At 36.8% G+C, this 18,791-nt stretch overlaps 1 protein-coding gene across 7 annotated transcripts in view; it reads left to right on the plus strand.

The window, feature by feature from the left end:
• The window catches only part of COL12A1 (collagen type XII alpha 1 chain), a 146,915-nt gene that overhangs the window by 49,834 nt on the left and 78,290 nt on the right, over positions 1-18,791 (plus strand). For 4 of the 7 annotated variants that reach the window (XM_063629700.1, XM_063629712.1, XM_055255966.2 and 1 more), the window contains exons 11-14: positions 184-456; positions 3,463-3,735; positions 6,292-6,564; positions 15,510-15,782. The exons of 2 other annotated variants lie outside the window; for them this stretch is intronic. In XM_063629700.1, the coding sequence (XP_063485770.1) occupies positions 184-456; positions 3,463-3,735; positions 6,292-6,564; positions 15,510-15,782 (1,092 nt within the window). The remainder of the gene's footprint in view (positions 1-183; positions 457-3,462; positions 3,736-6,291; positions 6,565-15,509; positions 15,783-18,791) is intronic. One more of the 7 variants, XM_063629716.1, reaches the window with a different exon arrangement.

Genomic DNA, 18,791 nt, shown 5'->3' on the forward strand with positions numbered 1-18,791 from the left:
TTGTAAGTTGTGGGTGGCTTTCTCTCCATGGTCAAATGTAGATGAGGTACTCAGTACGGTAGTCTCAATGAGCACCATTCTCCCAAATTAATGTAAGCCGTTTAATAAACATTGAAATATTGGTTACTGTTTTGTTTTATAGATTCAAACATTTTTAACTGTCTTTTTTTTTTTTTTTAATAGCTTATGTCCCTCCAAAGGATCTTAGTTTTTCAGAAGTGACTTCTTATGGTTTCAAAACCAACTGGTCTCCAGCTGGAGAAAATGTTTTTTCATATCATATCACCTACAAGGAAGCGACTGGGGATGATGAGGTCACTGTGGTGGAGCCAGCATTGAGCACCAGTGTTGTTCTCAGCAACTTGAAGCCAGAGACCCTGTATTTGGTCAATGTGACTGCGGAGTATGAGGATGGCTTCAGCATTCCCTTAGCTGGAGAGGAGACCACCGAAGAAGGTGTGATGGGGTTTCTGCCACTGTTTTTCAAAAATGAATCATTTATTGCACTACAAAGTTACAGTTTGTAATAACCATCTGCTTTATAGTTCAGAATTGCCAATGCCTTTGTAAGATTTGGCATCTTTAAAAGACGGCTTTTCATAAATCTTTTTAAAAAGAGAAAAATAACTTTTAAGTAAAAAACCTTAGACTTCTTTTGATGAATTTGAAGTTAAGAGACCTAGAGAACTGTTGATAATTATGGAATTAACTTTTGAAATACTGCTTATCCATCTTTTTTGGTCCCACATTTTGGGAATATCATGTCTTAAATCATTCTGAAATTGTTTACTGTACTTACAGAGTTATGGCAAATATATATATGTATATATAGGTAATAAGTATATTATCAATTTATTCTTTTTAAAAAGTTGTGGTAAAATATACATAACATATTTACCATTGTAACCATTTTTTGAGTGCACATTTTAGTGGCATTAAGTACATTCACCTTGTTGTGCTACCATCACCACCATCCATCTTTAGAACTAGCAAAACTGAAATTCTGTACCCATTAAGCAATAACTCCCCATTCCCTCCTTCCCTCTACTCCTGGAAACCACCATTCTATTTTCTGTCTCTAGGAATTTGATTACTCTAACTACCTCACTTGAGAGGAATCTTTCAGTACTTGTCTTGTTGTGCCGGGATTATTTCACTTAGTAAACGTTCTCAAGGTTGATCCATGTCGTAGCGTGTGTCGGAATGCCCTCTCTACTTATGGTTGAATAATATTCCACTGTATGTATACACCACATATCTTTTAAGATGGGGTTCTTACTGTGTTACCCAGGTTGGCCTCAAAATCCTAGGCTCAAATGATTCTCTTGCCTCAGCCTCCTGAGTAGCTGGGACTACAGGCGTGTGGCATGGCGCCCTGCTTCACATTTTGTGTATCTCCATTCATCAGTGGACATTTGGGCTGCATCCACCTTTTGTGAATATTGCTGCTATGAACATGGTGTGCACATTTTGCCAAATGTTTTAAGCAGTACTTGTTTACATGTGTAGTCCTTACTGGATAGAGTTGAATATATTTGGATACACTTTGTTATGTTTGACATTTAAGGCACCAATGTAAGTTGGTCAGCGGAAGACTAAGGCAAGGCAATTATTCTTCAACATAAGCATAGCAAAGTATCACAATAGATGTCAATTGTTCTTTCCTCTTTTGACTGGGAATAGGAGGTAAAGACCCTGAAAGAATAGTGTGAGTAATTTAAGATAGTTATAAAGAAGTATTTGCTGACAGGGATGGTGCACATTGGCATACTATACTGATAAAAGCTAGAGAATCTTTTTTCTCTGAAACATTTTTCAGATAAGATTGCTATTTTTCTTTTTTTTTGTTTTTTTTGCATGGTTTAGGTATATTTCTTCCTGAAGGCCATCACATAAACTAAATGGTCTAAGAAGTCCTTTCATCTTATGACTTTTGTGGTCATATAAGGGAGAAGGCCATACTCAGATATTTCTGAGTTTCTGATGCTTTTCCTGTAATGCCCACACTGCTGCTCGATGACCCTGACCCTTTCTTTTCAGCATTTTGGGAGGGGAATGGGAAATCTGTCTCAAGAAAGGACTTGTCTCAGGGTTTTTGAGTAGAAGTCACTCCATTCATACACACTCTAGTTTTTGGTCACTGGGCTACTACAATGGAGTCTGGTAAAGTCTTTTCAGTTATATTGTCTGTAATGGAATCTGGGATTTAAATTTTCTTTAGTTGATAAGAAAGTTTCCAATGTAATACTTTCATTAAGCTAACAATTATAGAGCTCCTGCTATGTGTCAGGTGCTCTGCTAAATGTTTTCCATAGATTATCTCATTTAACCACTTAAATAATCCTATAAATAGTCATGTTTTGCTGCTAGGATAATCTGCAGCTCAGAATTACATATCTATTAAGCTTCAGAGCTAGGATTCCAACCCACCAGTCTATCTGCTGATTTGTTCTGACTTGTTTAATCTTTTTCCTTCCAATACAAAATGAATCATGGGTGTAAGTTGGCCAACTACCATTCCTTTCTTTCCTGGAGAGATATACTTCCTTCCTTTCTCTTCTAGAGAAATATACTTCCTTCCTTTCTTTCTCCCTGGAGTGATCTATTGATGTGTTGAATATTTAAGTAAACTTCTAAATGTCTGTGTGTTACTTGCCAGGCATGTTGTGCTGGGCTTTCACCCCAGGGGACTGAGAAGACAAAACCTTTAGTTCATCTTTCCTGAATATGTTGTCTATATAGACAGTTGGCCCCAATGAGCAAGAAGGTCATTTAAACATGTTTACTAAACACAAAACCAAATGATGTTCTCATTTGGGCATAATGAAAAATGCGTTTAAAATTATGAGTCTGTGGGTGTTACCCATAGTGCATCTTAGCTTCAAGATGTAGATCTAATGAGCATTCATTAAGTACCTGTTCTCTGCTTGTTCCATCCTGTGTATGGTCCAATTATTCTCCAAGTCAAATGACTATACAGATAAAAAGTTAGTGTGGGACTGACTGGATAAGATGGTTTGGTTGGGGGGTTGATATGGTAGAGCTGGGTGTTAGGTGTTATTTTGCTAGTTTCGTGAGAAAATGTAGTAAGAGTGAAAGTCTTAGCTGCTTATATTCAAAGAAATGAATTGTTTTTATTCTTGAAGTTTATAGCAGTATACATTTAGCATTTGATAGAATATTTATTATTTTAAAAGTTTACTATTATACACATCTTTATGTAATTAAAAAATTAACAGTACTTAGTTTCTTTCTGGATATTGTAGAATTCATATTTGCTGTTTCAGAATTTAGTTAATCTCTGGCTAAATGAATACAGAAACCAGGATGTTTGCAAATAAATTGCTCATGGAATTCTTTAGAGAAATGGTACAATTTAGTAATAAAAAATTAATTTTTGTATTTTTCATATAAAGTCAGTCAATTTATGTTTTAAAATCTATTTTTCGTTTTTTATTTCAGTAAAAGGAGCACCTCGAAACCTAAAGGTGACAGATGAGACTACAGATAGCTTTAAAATTACTTGGACTCAAGCTCCAGGGAGAGTTTTAAGATATCGAATTATGTATAGACCAGTTGCTGGTGGAGAAAGCAGAGAAGTTACCACCCCACCCAACCAGAGGAGGAGAACGCTGGAGAACTTGATTCCAGACACAAAATATGAAGTATCTGTAATTCCTGAATATTTCTCAGGACCTGGTACTCCATTAACTGGAAATGCAGCCACTGAAGAAGGTAGAGGAAATATGCTTATCATATGGTGACAACCAAACTCAGACTAGAGGGGAAAATTGGGACAAGTATCCAGATAAAAAACTCATGAGACACTTTGTTTCAATTATTTGAGTATGTTAGACCATAGTCCTTTTAGATTTAAGTTTAATTTTTTTTTTTTTACTTAATCATTACATTATTTACTTGTGTCAATAGATTTAATTAATTAATTAATTAATTTTTTTCAGACAGAGTCTCTCTCTGTCACCCAAGCTGGAGTGCAGTGGCTCGGCTCACTGCAACCTCTGCCTCCTGGGTTCAAGTGATTCTCCTGACTCAGCCTCCCAAATAGCTGGGATTACAGGCACGTGCAACTACACCCAACTAATGTTTGTATTTTTAGTAGAAAGAGGGTTTCACCATGTTGGCCAGGCTGGTCTGAGACTCCTGACCTCAGGTGATCTGCCCGCCATGGCCTCCCAAATTGCTGGGATTATAGGCGTGAGCCACCACGCCTGGCCTTGTGTCAATAGAATTTAAATGCTAGGATATAGTTTCAATAGTCTTTTAAAAATAATATTATTAAATGTTTTAGTGTGAATTGAAGGATGACTAAGAATTAAAAATCAAACTGCTATGTACCATTGAAATAGATTGTATTTTACTTCTTAAGAAAGATTTTTAAACATTAACTTGTTTTTCTTTAAATGGGATGATTAGGATCCCAGTATACATTCTGATGTTTGTTGAAATTATTAATGTTTAATATGTGATTTCACTGGGGGGAAAGTAAGGCATTCATAATTTTTCCTTTTATTTCCTAGCTCTAATGTTTTTAAAATAGCAGTAATAATGCCAAAAACACGTTGGCAATAATGGAAAGTTACTGAGTGCCTGTCTGGTGTCAGGTTCTGTACAAAGAGCTTTTCATATATTTTGTTTAATCTCTGCATAGACTTTATGTTATTAATATCGTCATCTCAGCTTTATAAGAGAATTGAGGCTGAGGAAATTAAATAATAAATCAAGACCACACAGCTAATAAATGGTGAATCTGAGTTTGTGGATTTTACTGTCCTACTGCAGACATTTACAAGGAGTATCCATTATCTCTTGGTCCGCGTCATCCTTCTCTGTCCCACTGCCCTCCCTCCCTCTGCATCACTCTCCCCACTCCTACTGCATTCGTCTCCCTCCTCCCCCACTGCATCACTTTCCCTCCTCCCACTGCATCACTCTCCTACCTCCCACTGCTTCACTCTCCCACCTGCCACAGCATCCCTCTCCCTCCTCACAGTGTATCACTCTCCCTCCTCTCCCACTGCATCACGCTCCCACTACCCATTGCCCTCCCTCCCACTGCATCACTCTCCCTTCTCCCACTGCATCACTCTCCCACCTCCCACTGCTTCACTCTCCCACCTGCCACAGCATCCCTCTCCCTCCTCCCACTGCATCACTCTCCCTCTTTGCACTGTATCACTCTCCCTTCTCCCCCACTGCATCACACTCCCACTGCCCACTGCCTTCCCTCCCACTGTATCACTCTCCCTCCTCCCACTGCATCTCTCTCCCTCCTCCCACTGCATCTCTCTCCCTCCTCCCACTGCATCTCTCTCCCTCCTGCCACTGCATCTCTCTCCCTCCTCCCACTGCATCTCTCTTCCTCCTTTCACTGCTTCACTCTCCTCTCTTCCCCCTTCAACCTAGCTCATTAGCCTGTTCTGCTATAGAGGCTTTCTCTTTTTACCTGCTTTCTTCCTCCTCGCTTCCATTGGTGAAGTGTGACTACTTCATTGGTTTTCTCTCTTGCTGAGGGTCTAGGGCTCTTTGTGCTGCACACCATAATGTGACCCAATACCTCTTTATATTTCTATTTTCTGGAGTAAAACTAGCTGGCTTTTATATGCTCAGTGGAGAGTGACATAGGGTTCCTTAGGAACCTTCAAAGAGGACATGACCAATCTACAAAGAAAGTCATGAAGTAGCAGACATCACAGCTACAAAAGGATGGGTGGTCCCTCGGGATTTGTACCCAAGGCTCGGTCTCGTCTCACTTAGCTGTTTTTTCTCTTACTGTTTTCCCCCTAGGGAAAGCAATATGTTTATAATTTATCATTTTTATTATATCAGAATTAATTCCTGGGTGTTACCTTTAGATGTTCATAGCATTACACTGATTAACTGTTTTTACTGAAGATTTCTTAAAGGAATTAAAATCTGCGCTGTAATACTAATCAACTGTATATATTTTATAATGCTTTGTTCCACTTTTAAGGAAATACAGGGAAACTATTTTATAGGAAATATTCTAACATGAAAGATTTTACATGGAAGATTTTAACCTTTGTAAACACAGAAAAGGGACTGGATATCTTTCCCCTTGTTTCTACTAACATATAGGGTCTGATTTAGAGATGCTTAAGCTTTGTTGGCTAGTCAACAGTTAAAATTGTCATAGTCTCACCCAGGATATAACTTTGATGTAGTGCACATGCATAAGTAAAGTAACAAAGTGTTTTTCAAGTCATTTTATTAAATAATGGGTTTTGATGATGTTGTCATTTTTTAATGAAGTTAGAGGGAATCCAAGAGACTTAAGAGTTTCTGACCCTACGACGTCTACTATGAAATTATCTTGGAGTGGGGCACCAGGAAAAGTGAAACAGTATCTCATCACATATACCCCAGTGGCAGGGGGTGAAACTCAAGAGGTCACTGTGAGGGGAGATACAACCAATACGGTGCTGCAGGGATTGAAGGAAGGGACACAATACGCCTTATCTGTGACAGCCTTGTATGCGTCTGGGGCTGGAGATGCCCTCTTTGGTGAAGGAACAACACTTGAAGGTAATTACCGTCATATTTTCTGAAAATCCAGGAACTTGTTTGTGGCGCTGCCTCTAGGAAGCTTAACATGTTTTCAGAGAATGAATCTAGAAGTGTGCAATCCTTTCTCTTAAAAAGATTGTATATTGAAAAACAAATAACCATAAAGCTGTCTGTTATTCAGAGATGTAGAATGTAAGCAACCGAAAGAATTAAACTTGATTAAGAAGTGCCTTGGGGAGCTGGATGCATAATAAGGCCAAATAAATGTGTTTATAGTTCCATGGGTTGGTTAAAAGGAGAATAGGTGTATGACATTCAGAGCGGGAAGGGACTTTGGGAAACATCTGTGAAAAAAGGTTGGATTGCCCAAGTTTATGCAACTAGTTCTATCTTTCAGATCCAGATAAGAGCCATTTTCTGACTTCCATTCAAGTGCTCTTTTCATTCACCATGCATAAAACTCAAGAAATATAAGAATCCAAGTTGCTATTTGTTTTCTAAGTGATTTCTGAAATTACGTTCTGTATTAAATGTTCAAAGTGATTGTGATAAAGTACTTAGTAAGAAACATCAACAAGACTGGAGCAGTTTCCTTGGTTCTTTAGAATTAATTGTCAGAGGCCTTTATATTTTTTTGGGTGTTTTGAGATATAATCACAGCTTAGGTTTAACTCTAACCACAGCTACTAAGTGAATAATGTAAGGGAGAGAAAATACAAATTTAATTGAACCGTAATGAGAATGGATTGTAATGCTAAAAATCCCATGATGTTGACTCAGTCCTATAATTGGGGGCCTACATGGACCATCAGCAATAGCTTTCCTTCTCTTTATCATTATATTTTATATGACTTACTTTAAATGATTATAGGAAGAAAATGAATCTGAAGTATCTTCTAATATGAAATCACAGCGACTAAGCAAAATATCCATCAAAGTTGATGGCTCCAGGAGCTTGGAAGGTTGTAGATATTGTAATTAGTGAGACAGGACATGCAATAGGCAGTTCTTAGAACTTCAAGACTTAAGAATGAAAAACAAATAAATAAAAAATACTAATCTAAATAGTAGTGATTGGCCAGGCGCGGTGGCTCACGCCTGTAATCCCAGCTCTTTGGGAGACCAAGGCGGGTAGATCACCTGAGGTCAGGAGTTTGAGACCAGCCTGGCCAACATGGTAAAACCCTGTCTCTACTAAATACAAAAATTAGCTGTGCATGGTGGTGCATGCCTGTAATCCCAGCTACTTGGGAAGCTGAGGCAGGAGAATCGCTTGAACTTGAGAGGCGGAGGTTGCAGTGAGCCGAGATTGCACCATTGCACTCCAGGCTGGGCAACAAGAATGAAACTCCATCTCAAAAAAAAAAAAATAATAATAGTGATCAAGAGTTAAATTTCCATAGTCCATGAAATCTGTTTCTAGAAAAAGATTTAAATGAAAGATTAAATACCAGTGTGTAAAGTACTTACAACTAGAAGAGTCCTAGTTGTACTACTTAGCTGTGTGACCTGGAGTAAACCTTTAACCCCTCTGGGCCTTAGTTTATTCATCTATAAAGAAGGGATGATTATCCTCCCTCTTTCTTCCCAGAGTTATTGTTGAGATCAAATGGGAGAATGTAAGTGAAATTCATTGGAAACTGTAAAATACTGTATGTCTACAAAATTCATCAAGAGGACATAGCTTATTAACTTTAGATCTGATATCTAAAAGCCTCTTGGTATACTCAGGGTTGGGGGCTGCAGATTGGTTCCAAAACCCCTGCATATACCAAAATCCCCTGCATATACCAAAGTCCTCTCATATTCAAGTCCCGCAGTCCGCCCTAGGGAACCTGTGTATGTGAAAAGTTGGCCCCCCGCATATAGGTGGGTTTCGCATCCTGTGAATACTATATTTTTCATCTGCGTTTGGTTGAAATAAATCGGCATATAAGTGGACCCTCACAGCGCAAACCCATGTTGTCAACTGTATAGCTTTAGTATTTCAAATATAATTGGTAACACAAAAGTTTTGAAAAAAATAGTAGAAACAGAAATTGCCTTAAATACACAGACATAATCCAAACAACAAAAAGCATGTGATCCTTACAATCTGGGGTAACATCCAGAATTTTGGAGAAATTTGTCCTTTGGACCTTTTGAAGTTCTGTTTCTCCATATGCTTTCCACAACCTTTTAACATAGGTTGTTCATAAGATTTTTTTAGAGGACAAACTTTCACTCTTTATTCTTTACAGGATAGACTGTATTTGTGAACATTTCTTCTTCATAAGGAGTATCTTGGAAATAATTTAATAGTTTTTCTTCTGGTTGTGCCTTTTAACCTTCTGGTATTCATTTGTGCTTTCTTGCTTTTAAAAATATATTTGCCCTCAGTAAAAATCTTATCGATTCTAAAAATTAAGGCATTTTTGCCAAGAATAATATATTACAAATTGTATTTAACAAAATGTACTTTTTAATTTTACAGGAAGCACATTCTACTAGGCTGTGACTTTTGTAAGCCAGATGTATTGCTCAATTGTTTATAATATTATAGCCCTTCACAAGTGGTATCGAAAACCTATCAGCTTGTACGCATGTGTGAGTATACGCACACGCACGTGTCTTTGATCAGAAACAATCTCTAAGGGAAACACATAGATAGTAAAATAAATTTTAAAAGCTATTGTTTTCTATTTCCCGAGAAGAAGGAAAGCTAGATAATTTGCAAGTTTGCTTAAAAAAATACAGTTAATTCCTAACTAAATTGTAATAATTTACAATGGACATTTTGTTCATTTACGCTAAAGCGCTTTACTGCAGTGAAGGATTACCGAAGGGCCTCCAGCCTGATTTTGTTAACATATTTATCCTATTGCATTATGTGTGGTAAAATTGACAAATATGTGAAAGCATAGTTGTGACTAAATGAAAATAATAGGAGATTTTTGCCCCTGGTTATTCCATTTCATTTTATTGTATTAATTCAGCCAAATCCACATACCATATACAGGAATAGGATATGATGGTAAATGCAGGGAGTGGAAAGCCCAGAAACAGAGCCAGGCAACTGCTTTTGAGGGCTGCTGTTTTTCTAATCTGTTTTTCTCTTGGGAGAGTAGGTGGTAAGAGCAGAACTTGAAGGAATGTTTCCTTTATCCAGAGGCATGGTGTCAGCCGGCAGGAGCATTCTGTAGGCTGGACATCTTATAGATTACCTCAAATGCATTATGACTTTCAATTCAAAAGGAAAGAAAGTTGTTGTTTTGTATTTTAAAAAAAATGTGTAGTGTGATCTACAACCATCCCTAACTTGAATCTGTTTCCTAGTACTTTTTTTGAAATGCAGCCAATGATCAGAAAATTCTCCTGTTGCTGGAAGAGAGATTTATTAGCACTGGCGTTGGGGAAGTTCATGGTTGGCTGTAGTACTGTATGCAATAGAATCACAAAGGCAGAGTTTATTAGTATTTCAGATCCAAACTTCAGAGGAATGTGAGCACACATCATTAGGTTTGATTTACATTGTTTTTTTCCCCTGTTGTTGTTGTTGTTAGAGCAGTTAGACAATGTAATTACAAAAACACTACTGTATATGTAATTTCACTTCAAGTCTTGAAAGAACCTTTAATTGCCGCTGTTAGTGCTTGGAGGAAAATCTGTTTTTATAGACCTCTCAATAAATAATGCCTATTTTAATTCAGAAATTTACCACAAATGAACGCGAATTTCAGTTTGAGAATAATATGTTTTCTTGTTAAATTTTTGAGTGTTGTTTTTTGGCCACAGAAAATATGACTTTTTAGAATTTCCTTTGTTTCAGTTGCTGTAGCAACCTGCTAATGCCCTAGATATGAATGGCTTCCTACAGATCAAACCAAGTGTATTCAGTTGACATTTTGTTACAATGAGGTTTTTAGCACATCTCAGGAATTCTGCATGATGTTGAGTAACGTGGGCCCCTTAAAGATGGACTAAACAAGGCCTCTGTGTTTTCCCTGATTTACTGCTGTCTCATAATTTGAAAAGTCATACATTCTGGGTATAATAATTCTGATGTTGCCAGGGAACTTTAGCACAGTCACCAAACAGTAATTTCTATTTCCTTTTTCTGTGAATTAATTGCTTGTCAGATAAAAATTGAAGTCAATGTGGAGAGGTAATAATTATGGAAGAAATACTTTTTTGCTTAAGCCGACTTTGAAGTTGAATAGTAATTTAATTGTTAAGATGTTTTTAAAAACTGTATAGCTTAAAGTAACTGAGCTAACTTATCAATAGTGAACTTTGTCCTTTTGAATTATGGCTCTAATTCATTGGTTGTAAATCAAATGTATTTCCACATGAGCGTTATCCAGAAGCAGGTCTTCTGTATTGCTGTGGAAAGTTGGATGACTTTTGAGCTGAGCTCTAACGGAAAAGACAAATTGATTTAGAAGAGAGTTTACATTACATTTTCAATTTAACTTCTATTTTTGAAAGTGGTATATGAAACTCAGTGAAAGCTGGCTGGAACAATCTATAAGATGAAATACAGTTTTATTTCATGATGATTAATTTTTCATTTATCATTGGCTAATTTGTGTTATAATTATATTTGAATTGGATGATAATTTGCTTTTCAGAAAGAAAATGGAAAAGGGGTAAGGAAACATAGGAAAGTTACTTAAATGAGGCATTAGTTCTTTGGCTTGGTATGTGGAAAAAAAGCAGTGTAGGAATCAACCCCTTCAGGATGTTCAGATCATGAGAAGTAGACCTGTCTGAATTACTTCCCACAGCAGCACACAGAGACACATGCAAACACACACTAGAGAAATGGCTTTTGAATAGATGTAACTATGTTTTATAATAAGGACAGAAATGCTGAGTAGCCAAATTTCAAAACCTGATAGAGTTTTATACCTTTAAACTTATGACATTTATACCTATACTGGTACTATATTAGGAAGAATAAGGTGTAAGGGAAAACTGTCAAGATAGAATCAAAGGAATGGTAATAAAGGAATGTCATCATTATAGATGATGACTTGTTTGAAATGATTGCCAGAATTTCTATTACCAGAGATAAAATCAATAGAGAGAGCACAGGCATATATCCAGAACAGAAGACAGCAAGCACTATGAGAATAAATATAATTCAAAAAAACCCTAAACAAACCCCAGCACCATAAGACACATATTTGTAAATCTTGGGGAACAGAAGAAAGAGAAGGACCTCAGAAGGGAGGGGGCCTCTGCTAGAGCAAAAGTAGATCTAGGTTCAGGGAAAGGTAGTGACTACATGGCAAAAAGTCTACTAGGGTTGCTTTCTGTTCACTGCCACTGTTTCTACGCCTTCCCCTTTTGAGGAGCAGTAACCTCTCCTAGAGATAGCCTACAGACTGGTCTTCTGACATCTTTACGTTCTTCTCCCTCTCTCTTTCCTATTCCCTCTTAGATACTCTAAAAAGGGACTCTTGCCTAAACCCAATATAATGAAACTAAACCAAAACAAGTCAGATAATTTCTTCCTGTGGTTACTGATGTCTGGAGCTCCTCAGATTCAGGACAAAAATGACAATGTATTGAACCAAGTAAATGCCTTGCTAAGGTATCATTTAGAACTTCATTCATGTGAAAATGTGCTCAGCTCTTCAATAAGAGGCATGCGTGTGTTCAGAGCCATTTCCTGTTGAGACAGGATGGAGGGGAGAAGAGAGCAGTGAGCATCCCACATGTGTCCATGGAGATATGATGAAAAGCTTAAATCATCTCCTCTGTTCTCTGAGGGTCAGCCTTGAGATTATTTTGCCGCCTAAAGCAGTGATTTTCTGTACGTGGCAATATAACCACACAAAATACAAGCCACCCAGCAGTCCTACAGAGCATCATGTGTGTAATGATTTTGACCAGTTTACTTTCACCATACCTGTCTTTATTTTGAAGGAGCACCATTTCTATGTGAAAGCAGATTTGAGGTTCCTTCCCACACTGACCCAGCACACCTCCCGAATAAATGCTTCTCTAGATCTCAGAGAGGAGAAGTAGAAAGAAGAGCAAAAAGGGGGAAAGAATAAAGAATTGTAGAGGTTTTGGAATCATAGGGCAGATTTAAAAGATGTCTAGAAGGCACCAGTACTTAGGTGCATCCCCAAATATTCCAATTTAATTGATTCAGGTAGGGTCCAGCCTTTGTTTTTTCAGGCAATTCTGTTTATCGGTTCAAGTCCAGTCCAGTTATTTTGCTGCTGAGGGCCCCAAGGCCCCAGGAGGTGACATAGCCTGTTGGTGACCTGCTCAGATGGTTGCACACCTGGCCCCAAGACCAGTTTGGCTACTTGCCAGCTTCCATCCTGCCAACTGTACCACAGGGTGCAATCCACTTGCTTCATTTTTTGGTAATCTAATGTTTGGCCAAACCAAGATCTCATTTTTTTAAAATTCAAGGGCTATACATTTACTTGTCGTGAGTATAACTTCTTCTCAAAATTCCTGGTTGTAATGTAACAGATAGAATACTCAGCCCTCCTCCCTAAAAAAAATTATCAATGTGTTTGGGGAGCAGTATGGATTTAATATTTAGGAATATTCTTATCAAACTGACTGATTGACATGTAAGAAACCCATATGAAGCAGTTTATCTTCTCAATTGTGGTGTCTCGATTGAACTATCTTTCTCCTTTCTTTGGAGTCTATGTTGCTATGTCACTAACATGGAATGTTGTAGTGACAGTGCCTGCCTTTACATACCACAGGCAGAAACTACAATTTTTAGTGAGTTTTCTTCTGAGATTGAGAACTTAGTATTCACTCAAAATAGTGTTGTTATGCCATTAATTAGAGCTTAAAAATATTTTTTAGTTGATTTTTAATTTGCACCTTAAAAAGTGCTGTTGTAGATTATTTTCAGGATATTGATAAACCTTGGGGAAAGGTCTTCATTGCATTTTACTAGTATTTTGTTCTAGCTTTACAAGTCTTGAGAGTGTTAAAATAGTTGATTAAAATCCATAGGGAGACATGTCTGTGATCTTAGATCCTTTTGTTTTAAGCCCAGAAATATCTTTGTGAATGTATTTTTGCTTCAACCACAATTCTCTTCCTATTATTTTTCTCACAGTGAAATCATTAGCCTGTGTTTATGAGATTGATGTCTGTTGTCATGGAAATAAACAATGTCACAAATTTAGTGCTGTAGAAAGAAAAATAGGTTGAGAAGCAAAACCTTTGGGAAAAATAAAAGCTGAAATTGTTTTAAAATTACTCCAGTGTTAATTTGAAAGATAATTCCCACATTCTAGTTAACCTTATTTGTCTGATACTTTTTTGAAACATCGTTAATGCAGCTCATTTAAATTCAAAATTGCTTTCAAGCAAGGTCATTTCACAACAGCTGTTCCTGACTGCAATTTAGGAAATTTAGAGGAAAAGGCACATATTGAAAATGGTATATATCAAGCAAAGGAAAAACGTGCTGTACATTTAAAACTTAGAGACTAGTTGTTGGGATATCGATTATCAAAACAAATAAAAAACAAAACAAAGAAACCCACGACCAAACCAAATAAAACGAACAGTTTTAAATTGTACTTTTATATTCCAAGTAGAGAAAATATAAAGGTGTATGACCATTTACATAGTAAAGACAGCTAAAGAAGACTTTCAAATGGGAATTAGCCTCAAGAGCTGAGGGAAAAAATTCAATGTGCTCTTAAAAATAAGTATTCTTTGTTCCAGTGAAATATGTAACTAATTTCCTTCCAGGGATGAGATGTGCTGTCAGCAGTTAAAGTTATTTATAATGGAGTTAGAATTTTCCATTTGGGCTTGGGGTCTGGTAGGCTGCCCAGCTTCTGTTTCATTTATTTTTTCCCTCTAAATTCACCATATATGATAGGTTTTTGTCCACCTAGATTTCTTTTTCATTCATTGTTACCTTTACTTTTTGTGTTGAAATAAAATTGTTAAATTATGACTGCTTTTAAGATATTCATTTTTACTCTTTGAGTTAAGTAAAATAATAGTTTTTAAAATTCTTGTAAGAGCATTATATATCATTTGCATGAATATACAACAATTACTGGTAAAACGTATGCTGGGAAGCAGATAGTTTTGTATTTATGTCATACTGTGGCATAAACCCCAGTAAAGGTAGACAATATAAAGTGACCTGTATATATTTATCTTACATTTAAAATATGGAGAGTGAGGGTTTTATTGAAAGATATCTGTGCCTCCTATTAAGTTGAGGTTTCCATATTTTTCCACTTGGGTTGTATGTTTTTTGAATGAAAGAGCCAAAATTTAGTAGCAGACGTTTTTGATCAGCTAGAACAAGTGGTATGTTTTATTTTGGTGACTAATCACTTTTAAGTTTTCCAGAAGAATTGGTTGTTTTTAGTTTGTTAGGGTTAAGCTATATTGGAAGTTTGCACTGCTACATTTTAAACTGCATGAGCAAATAAAAGTTTCACCAAGAAACCGTTGTTGGAATTCAGTTTTGTAAGTGATATGAGATTGTTGCAGTTGTTGGAAATCATGCATTGAAACTGAGTTTATTTAAATTAGATCAGAGACAAAAAGATCATGGTAAGGAAATAAAGATCTTTGTGAACAATGGGCCATGTCACAAGGCAGACTAAAATGTGATAAAATTCTGGGACTTAGATACATTTTTTTCCTTTGGAATTTTTTTTTAAAGACAAATACTCCTTCAAATTTGGATGTCAATCTTGTCCTGAAGGACAAGATTATCTGACTAGGCATATGAGGGCAAGGTTAAGAGGTAGGAATCAAATAGAATTCTAAAGTTTTATTGCATCAGTCTATTCCACAGACAGAATAGGATGGACAACTCAGAAAGAAGAAGTGGGCAATTTTAGACAAATTGAGTTTGAGTCCAGCAAGTCAGAATCTCTACCAGGATCAATGAATATTAATACTTAAATACCTATTAGACATTTTTTAAAAAGATTCCCTTTTAATTTCTGTTCTAGAACGTGGTTCTCCTCAAGATTTAGTTACTAAAGACATCACTGACACATCAATTGGGGCTTATTGGACATCTGCTCCAGGAATGGTTCGCGGTTACAGGGTCTCATGGAAATCACTTTATGATGATGTTGACACTGGAGAGAAAAGTCTGCCTGAAGATGCAATTCATACTATGATAGAAAATCTGCAGCCAGAGACCAAATACAGAATTTCAGTATTTGCCACTTACAGCAGTGGAGAAGGAGAACCTTTGACTGGAGATGCCACAACTGAATGTAGGTAACATTATGGGTGTGTTTGGGTGTGTGTTGGTGCTACTCAATAGTTATCAGTTTAATCACTTGAATTTTTTTTCTTTACATGATAAATGAAGACTGAGGAATTAGGATCTTTAAAGAATTTGGCTTAAATTCAGAGTAGGTTAGTATCTAAAAGTATATCAAATGTTGAAATATCGAATCTCTTTCAACTACCTATATTTGTCTTTTTTTTTCTGCTGCAATGATTAACTAGATAGAATACCCAGCTAGTAAAAAGACCAGAAGCTGTGAAGCAAAGAGAATTCAGGCACATTTGTATAGCTGCATGATCTTTGTTAAATTACTTAACCTTCTTTGAGCCTCAGTTTCCTAACCTGTAGAATGCAGATAATAAATCTTGTCTCTTAGAGTTGTGAGGATTGTATAAAATAACAGTATACAAAGTGGCCAGCATAGTGCCTAGCCACTTAGAGATGATTGATAAATGATGGGTGGCTATTGAAACTATGATTATCATACAACCAAGACTTAACTTAGTTTTTTAATTTTTTATTTATTTTTATTTTATTCATATTATATTTGGTAAGGTCAAATCAAAAGCCCACTCAATTTTCTGATAGCTCAGATTTACCTCAATCTCACTAATATTCTTTTTTTTTTGTAAATAATTATGAATGACCTATCATAATCACCTGGCTGGTGAAGGATGTGTCAGGATATCTTAATTCACTATCCTAAAAGGTTATTTGTTTAAGAGATAATCATGTGTCAGTGTAGGTTCAGCAGTTGTAACAAATGTGCCACTTTGGTGAAGGATGTTGATAATGGGGGAGGCTGTGCATGTGTGGAGGTGGGAAAAGGTGCATGGGAAATCTCTGCACCTTCTGCTCAATCTCTGTACCTTCTGCTCAATCTCTGTACCAAAACTGCTCTAAAACAATATAAAATCTATTAAAAACAAACAATTGAAACCAAACCAAAGCAAACGCCATTTGTTAAGCATGGGCGTTTCTAAGCATTTGTAGGAGAAAACTTTAATCCTTTTGTTTTGGGAAGGTTTTAGGAAAAGGAGAAAGAATGGGCGTTCATGCATTTCCTTCTATAAAAAAGAAGTAGAGGAATTTGGTGATTTTTCTGGCAAAGGAAGAGAGAGGGAGAAGTGCCATGAGCAATTTCAGTTAAGTCCTATATCCTGATTTTAAGTTGTCCTTAAACTAAAATCTTTGTGTCTAAGTCATTTTCTTTTTATCATTTGCAAGCTCAGTCGGATGTTCAAGTTTAAATTTGTATCTTAATTCACCAGATTTTTAAAAATCAACTTCTTTTTTTTTTTTTTTTTTTTTTTTTTTTTTTTTTTTTTTTGAGATGGAGTCTTGCTCTGTCGCCCAGGCTGGAGTGCAGTGGCGCAGTCTCGGCTCACTGCAAGCTCCGCCTCCCGGGTTCACGCCATTCTCCTGCCTCAGCCTCTCCGAGTAGCTGGGACTACAGGCGCCCGCCACCGCGCCGGGCTTATTTTTTTTTTTTATACATTTAGTAGAGACAGGGTTTCACCATGGTCTCGATCTCCTGACCTCGTGATCCGCCCGCCTCGGCCTCCCAAAGTGCTGGGATTACAAGCGTGAGCCACCGCGCCCGGCCAAAAATCAACTTCTTTATAGGAAATTTAAATATGTGAGAAGACATAGTTCTCAGATATTCACCTGATTGGTTTCTATGGTAGTAAATACAATCTTGTGTCTGGAATATATTGGCTGATGTAGTTTAAGAACATGGTAGAAATTCATTCTCTATTTTTGAGGAAATTAACTTGTCAAGAGAAGCTGTATTGTAATCTTAGGTCAGATATGACACATAAAGCTAAATTTATTTGTAGGAGTACAGATACAGTTCATGTGGCTGAGAAATTACGTATTAGAGGGATTTTTTTCCTCCAAAAATTATCCTCCATTTTGTCTTTTTCCAAAAAGTTGGAGGCTTCAAATAATTATATGGAATTTAAAATGTCTACAAGAGATGTGTTGTCGCTGAAAGCAAATATGGTGGCAGAAACTAAATAAACCTCTGTATCTCAGAAGATGAGCATCTAATAAATTTTCAATATTTCTTGGCTAACTGCTTGATTTAAACATTGATGAACAGAAAGGGCTTTTTTTTCCTAAGTTAACATTTTTTTTTATTATACTTTAAGTTCTGAGGTACACATGCAGAATGTGCAGGTTTTTTACACAGGTATACACATGCCATGGTGGTTTGTTGCACCCATCAACCCATCATCTACATTAGGTATTTCTGCTAATGCTATCCCTCCCCTAGCCCCCTACCCTACTACAGGCCCCGGTGTGTGATGTTCCCCTGCCTGTGTCCATCTATTCTCATTGTTCAACTCCCACTTATGAGTGAGAACATATGGTGTTTGCTTTTCTGTTCTTGCATTAGTTTGCTGAGAATGATGGTTTTCAGCGTGATCCATGTCCTTGCAAAGGACATGAATTCACCCTTTTTTATGGCTGCATAGTATTCCATGGTGTATATGTGTCACATTTTCTTTATCCAGTCTGTCATTGATGGGCATTTGGGTTGGTTCCAAGTCTTTGCTATTGTGAACAGTGCTGCAGTAAACATACGTGTGCTTGTGTATTTATAGTAGAATGATTTATAACCCTTTGGGTATATATCCAGTAATGGGATTGCTGGGTCAAATGGTATTTCTAGTTCTAGATCCTTGAGGAATCGCCACACTGTCTTCCACATTGGTTGAACTAATTTACACTGCTGCCAACAGTGTAAAAGCGTTCCTATTTCTCCACATCCTCTCCAGCACCTCTTGTTTCCTGACTTTTTAATGATTGCCATTCTAACTGGTGTGAGCTGATATCTCATTGTGGTTTTGATTTGCATTTCTCTAATGACCAGTGATGATGATCTTTTTTTCATATGTCTGTTGGCTGCATAAATGTCTTCTTTTGAGGAGTGTCCATTAATATCCTTTGCCAACTTTTTGATGGGGTTGTTTGTTTTTTTCTT

This window comes from Symphalangus syndactylus, chromosome 2, assembly GCF_028878055.3.
Source record: "Symphalangus syndactylus isolate Jambi chromosome 2, NHGRI_mSymSyn1-v2.1_pri, whole genome shotgun sequence".
NCBI classification, from domain to species: domain Eukaryota; kingdom Metazoa; phylum Chordata; class Mammalia; order Primates; family Hylobatidae; genus Symphalangus; species Symphalangus syndactylus.